General features: G+C 36.6%; 1 protein-coding gene across 2 annotated transcripts; it reads right to left on the bottom strand.

The window, feature by feature from the left end:
• Positions 1-252: 252 nt before the first annotated feature.
• On the bottom strand, positions 253-4,294 carry LOC140830088 (uncharacterized). Of its 2 annotated transcripts, XM_073193372.1 has the most exons (8): positions 3,896-4,287; positions 3,172-3,285; positions 2,900-2,968; positions 2,754-2,773; positions 2,607-2,659; positions 2,431-2,461; positions 2,261-2,342; positions 253-582 (listed from the first exon to the last, which is right to left on the bottom strand). In XM_073193372.1, exons 1-8 carry the CDS (start codon positions 4,083-4,085, stop codon positions 374-376), a joined length of 768 nt encoding a protein of 255 aa, XP_073049473.1. In that variant the 5' UTR covers positions 4,086-4,287; the 3' UTR covers positions 253-373. The 2 variants fall into 2 exon arrangements, with proteins under 2 accessions (XP_073049473.1, XP_073049477.1); XM_073193376.1 differs by lacking the exon at positions 3,172-3,285 and having other exon boundaries at positions 3,896-4,294.
• Between the last annotated feature and the right edge of the window lie 2,088 nt (positions 4,295-6,382).

Below are 6,382 nucleotides of genomic sequence, written 5' to 3'. Positions count from 1 at the left end.
ATATTCATTATTCTTTGTAAATACATTCAAAAGTAGATGAGCTAATGAAGTAGAGCAGATCTTCGAGCATTAGCATATATAGCCCTCTATACTCTAAGTTCGAACCAAATTAATCGAATTCAAATTCAACCTGAAATTAGTTTTTTTTTCCTGAGCTTGGAGCTAATGAAAAGCATTACAAAGCATTCAACTCAAATGGACTTATTTTCACCCTTGGTGGGTTTTCCACATTTGGCTAGAATGAGGGAATGGTAAAATCAGAAGGCAAAGACCAAGTTCCATTGATTATTGAGATAATTCAGATCTTGTATCATTTTTCAATATTAATGTTACATGAAAAGCTAAGCTACCAACATAACATCCCCTCTATTCGTCATCGCTGCATGGCATCATCAACCAAAGGGTGAATAGATATGGTGTCATGAGTTGTTTCATCCATCTTCTTACACACATAAATGAAATGGGAATCGGGATCCTCTATAACGTAATCTGGGGGTAGTAGTCCTTCTTCGGTGGTCGGGATGGGTTCCAGGAGCGAATTTGTCGCGGTTGATCCATAAGGCCTTTGAAATCCTGGTTTAGCTGTAAATGGAAACGAAAATATATCATCAAGCAGCAGTATTTAAATAAAACTCAAGATCATGAGAAAATATAAATAAAACGCCACCGAGTCGACGATGCCTCTCTGTGCAGTGTGCGTAATGTAGTTAAGGCACTTTGCTGGGGTCATGGGGTTAGAGACCAGTTCCGCCGGTTCGGCATGGTACTGGAGGTGACCTCTTCGGTCAGTCTCCAATAATATAGATATAAACTTCTGAATTGGAAATAAGGATACCAGAATATCCTAGAAAATTAGGCATACCCATAAATTTCAGTAATGATGGCAGATGGTGACGTAGTTGATTATATTTATTAAATTCCATATCGATAATTAAGGATCTGCTAAAAGATCTTGGGATAGGTATACATTTAATGGCCTTGTGAATTAGAGACTATATATTAATTGAGGTTATACAAAGGGTTCGTGAACTCAAAAAGTAAGCTACTCTATTTATTTGTGCACCCAATTTTGTCCCTTGTTAATTTGAAGGGATCCCAGCTTAAACACTAAGATGGTTTCAGGGGCACAGCTATTCAAGGACTGAAACTTATGGTCTTTGTGCAATCTCACAGTCCAGCATTAGGAACAATGCTTGATTATATATGGCATTCCTATCTTGGGTAGGGTAATGTTGTTCTAGGGGATGCTCTCTGTCAAAAATCATGACAAGCTCCGCTGCAGCTGAGTATGAATAGCCCACGCATTGTCTCAATTCGAGCATGCGCTTTAATATTTAAGGCTCTAGCAACTGTTAAGTGCTCAAGTTGGAGTAATTAATTGTTTTATCATTTTTACAACTATTAAATTATTGTTTTAATCTAGATTTTATCTTAAATTAAATATTTAACAAATTCTATAAAAATTTAAGGTATCTTTGCCAATACTCAGTTAAACACAAGCTCAGAGTGATGAATATTTTTTAAAGTTTAGGCTAGAGTAGGGGTGCAAGCGAGTCAAGCTATTCGTGAACGACTCGGTCAAAACTCGACTCGAGTCTGATTTAACCGAGCTCGAGTCGAGTTTGAGTTTTAATTGTTTGTATTCGAGACTAGATGTTATTTTTTTATATAGAAGAAATAATTTAAGAGAATTTGTGTCCATGTTACAAAATTCAAACTTTAAAATTATGCTACAAAATTTCTCCAGCGTTTGTCGCACAAGCTCGAGTAATTCAATATTTTCACGAGTCGAGCTCGAACTTGAAACTGAATACTCGATCGAGTTCAAGACTAAAAAATTTAAAACAGTCGAGCTCGACTTGGCTCGTGTACCCTAGGCTAGCATGCACCCCTAATTTTACCATTCTTGGAGGCAAGCCATGAGTCACGACTTTCTTTCAAAAACATGAGTGTGTGCCTGTTTACATCCAAAAGCTTCAGATGCCACAAAAAACGACTCCAGCGTAATCTAGCTATGATGGTTCTTATCAAACATTTGAAGGCAACATACACTATGTGGCTGTTAATACAATTTCGCTTTCAATGGAAGTCGTGAAGGCAGACTAGCAATATACTGTAAATTATTAACTAGGGAACAACTGTGAGAACCAAATAAGCCAACAACTGATGAAACTACAATACAAATGCCTTTCATGGACTTAATTACGAAAAAATAAATGCATCAGGAAATAACTCGCATATACGAATATAATACACTTACGTATGACATAAAGATCAATGTTCCAACTGTACACTGGTCGTTTGATATGGGGCATCCGCACAGTAGGATCACCGTATGTTATCTGCAAAAAAGGCAAGAACTATCGGCTTTGGCTCGTAGTTAGATGCAATAAATTGGAAGTAAATAACATATTTTAATAATAGAATTACCAACATATAAACTCCTCCAGGTTTAAGAAGCCTACAAGTCAAAAGTTATAATTCCCATCACTTGAATGGTAAATATAAATAAAAAAAAGTTAATCTTAAATCACAAAAAAGCCACAAGGAAATATGTAATACAACTTCAAAGAATTAAGCTTTGAAAAGATTTATAAACTTACAACCTGCTCACTTCCCCCAACATTTGAGTTGCACTAATCGAAGCACCAGTACCACACTTTATATCCATGACCACGTACGAAGAAATGGAAATGATGTTAGAGATATAATATAATATCATAAAATAACCAAAAGATAAATATGTAACTCACCATCAATGAATCAAGAGTCCCTATTTTGCAAATCCATAAGCTCGTGTCAAAATCAGAAAACCAGATGTACGCCAATTATTGAAAAGTTGGAAAAACAATCATGAAACCAAAGGAAAACAAGTGAAAACAAAAGCCCTACAACGTACCTTTGTCAATGACACTCTCAAATGACTCATCAGGAAAGAAACTCATGTCTCTAACATCCATTTGGATGTCTGCCAAATCTCGTAAGGACAGCTACGAACAAATGTTATGATATTTTGCAAAGTTGGATTGGAACCAAAGACTATTAAATAAGAACTAAATAAACATACTCACTCAATGAATGTAAGAAAACAAATACAACATGTGGCTAGCAAAACGATCCATGAATATTGAGTAAAATCAAACTACCTAAATAATATAAAATTTAGGATACATTTCAGCTGCGGAATATGTTCATACTTCTTTCTCATCATTTCAATAGCCACAGATGATATGTCAATGTTCATTATATCTTCAAAGCCATCCTTTACCATGTCCTCCGACATAACTACATGCCAAATTGTATATACCATTTGTTAATGTACAGGGCAATTCTCACCTCTATCTATGTCTTTGCTTCACTACTTTCTTATAAATATAATTCTTAGCCTTTCTCATCTAAAATGAACATGGAACAAAAGAACAAAGAATACTCATATCATGCATACATATATTATTGCAAACAATTTAAAATACAGCAGCATGATCATGATTTTTTCAGTTCTTTATATAGAACTGAAAAAATATTTATTTTCTAATTTTTAATGACAATATAACACATAAGTCCAAAAACTATATCTTTTTGGCTCATGTTTTTTGAAACAAAAAATTAACCAAACGTTCGAAACAAATTCTCATTATACTAAGCTCATTTCCCCGATGATGATGCACAAACACAAAATTGAAAAGAAAGTTGAGCTCCCTCCAGGCTGCAGTTGTGGTCTCATAGAAGTTTAACCAAAAAGACGTTCAATGATCCGAGCCAATTAACTTCAGGAGTATTCCCACCCCATTAAATTCATTATGACAAAACCCACCACATCTAGTTTACACCACACAAACTGAAATTTAGGGGAATAAAAGCTAAAGCTGATTAAACAGAATCGGAGTAACTTTACCAGCATTTCCACAACCAACCATGAGAACACGTGAACTCGGGGAGATGTACTTCCGAACAAATGGCCGGAGAGCCGAATAACGCTGGTACCAATCGAAGAAACCGCAATTGGCTTCTTGTATATAGCGAGCGTCCCAATAAAGGGAATCGCCGTAATTATACGTGTTGCACGCCGACACGTCTCTGAACATGGAGCCGGTGGCGGAGAGGCAGCAGCCGCGGGATGAATTTGAGGACAGGAGAGAAGAGTAGTAGGAGTCAAGTCTACGCTTTGTCTTTGTTATTGGATAGTCAGCAGATTAAGTACAACTTCCGGAGCAGCGTGTACTGTTATGAGTCGGGTTATAAAATGGGTTTCGGGTGGTCAACTGTGAACTCCGAGGATGTCACTTAAAACAGTGCATTATTTGTTCGAGTACAAAAGAGTTGGAGTGTGTTGAAATTTAAATTAAATGAATCTCTATTTTACTTTGGGTAAATTTGAAAAAAAATAGGGTAACTTAGGTTTCAGTATCCAAAATTTTTCAATTTTGGTTTTAGTACCCAACTTCCCAAAATACCCTTTATGCTTTAATTTAAATAATTGATTTTTCTTTTTAAAATAACGGCCCATCATGCTTCCGTAAAATAAATTAAATCTTATAGCTCTTTGACCGGAGTACCGCCGGGTTATATCCACCGTATTTTACAGACTGCTCTTCACAGCCCAACCACGCGATCGCAACCGATTGTTACTGACATAGATTCCTTCAGCAGCACTTGGCACAACTCTAATTCGTTTCCTACCTTAGAGTGTACAGTATAAAATAAAATTTTGAAAATAACACATGAGAGGGGCTAAGAGAAAAGATCTCTTTTATTCAAACACAAACATTTATTTATTACATAGTAACCTCCTGTAGAGGAGGAGAAACTTGTTTAGCTACTCAAAGTAGCTGAACTTACTACACACATAAACTTGAAAGAAATATTACAAATGAGTTGAAGAAAAATGAAGAGGTTGATCGATGCCTTCATCTTCCTTCTGCTTCCTTATTTATAGAAGGCTTCTTCGGATTTGAAACTCGGACTTCAAATCTTGATAAGCCTTTACAGCTTGCATATGGACCCTTCGGTGGTTGAGTGGTCCTTTTCCTGTCTTTTTCTAGATTATTAATCTAGACATCAACTTTTCCCATTCTTTAATTTCACCGCACTGCCAGTAGGAATGCGTTTGAAAAAGATCAGCTGTAATTTCATCCCCCTTTTCTTGGTACATTTGAGCTATTGATCTGAGGGCTTTTAGCTCACTTCTTTCATACTTGAGTTTTCTTTTCAAAACCTTCAGATATGTAAAATACATCTTCTTTAGGTTTTCTTTCTTGGTATGTTTTTTCCTGGTTCCATTCTGTCCTTATTTATAGATAAGATTTCGGGACCAGTTATTTTGCTTTTTCTTCATTGGATTCCTTTTAGTTTTGGTATCCAATGTTCTCTTGTATTTTTCCACTTTTTTATTAGTGGTTAACGAGTCACCTACCACCTATTATTGGTGGTCCTTGTTTTTCCACTCACATGAATTTTCACATGGTAGTCCTTCTTTGGGTGAGTCACATGTTCACTATTAATTTTGTCGAGGAATCTTTAGCTTTCGCTGTCCTCGAGGAAATCGTGAATGTGGTCCATCCCCACTTGTGCTTGTATCGGTAAAGTGTTTCCGATCAGATCTCGGTTTGAATCCTTTACCGAATTCTGGTTCCTTCTGGTTCTGGCATTCTGGACAGATGTTTTCAGACCATCTTCCTACATGTGCCATGTTACAGAATTTCCGACGAGTTTCTTTACTTGCCGGCATCTTGCTATTCCACAAAAGATTTCTCTTTTTCTCGAACAAATCTTCTGCAAAACTTGTTGTTTTTCCTGTCATGGTATTTAACAGGAATGATCCGTTCACTGAATGGTTGTAAAATTTGAACGGAAACTTGACTTTGTCCATCTCAGTTAGACAGACCCATAGACCCCAAGCTCTTCTGGTAGACATATCATCTTCAGAAATTGAAGCAACCAGGGGTGTTTCTTCGGTTGGAGCATCTTTGATAAATTTTTGAATATTTAAATCTGGCCTCCTTAGCTTGATGAAATGGAAGGCTTCATGGGAGCCTTTTCCTGCAGGTTCTGGTGCTGCACTAAAGAAGTATAGTTCCAAAACATCTCCTCTGGACAAATAATCATTGTTTGCCCAAGTCTCGTGAACAGCTTCCTGGATCCATTTTGGTAGACTTGATATTTCCAGAAAGCTAGGTGATGTCGTATAAACTGAGGCAAGAGCCCCGAATTCATACCATGCCTTGACCTCCTTTGGATATGAATTTTGTTTCATCCATACCCTTGGATATTTTCCTGAAACATCAACCCTATTGGTAGCTGGGTTAATGCCAATTCTTGTTTTTAATTTCTCCCAATTCTGCTGGTAGACCTGAAATGGAGAAATTGTTGATTCGTTAATACC

The sequence above is a fragment of the Primulina eburnea genome, chromosome 1, assembly GCF_022965805.1.
Source record: "Primulina eburnea isolate SZY01 chromosome 1, ASM2296580v1, whole genome shotgun sequence".
Lineage (NCBI taxonomy): Eukaryota > Viridiplantae > Streptophyta > Magnoliopsida > Lamiales > Gesneriaceae > Primulina > Primulina eburnea.
The sequence above is the reverse complement of the archived record's forward strand: the minus strand, read 5'-3'. Positions and strand labels throughout refer to the sequence as shown.

Coding starts and splice junctions, on each gene's coding strand:
- LOC140830088 (XM_073193372.1), bottom strand. CDS start 4,085: ATGTTCAGAGACGTGTCGGCGTGCAACACGTATAATTACGGCGATTCC. Junction 2,969..3,171: donor ACATATTCCGCAGCTGAAAT/GTATCCTAAATT, acceptor GAGATTTGGCAG/ACATCCAAATGGATGTTAGA. Junction 2,462..2,606: donor ATGTTGGGGGAAGTGAGCAG/GTTGTAAGTTTA, acceptor TTTGACTTGTAG/GCTTCTTAAACCTGGAGGAG.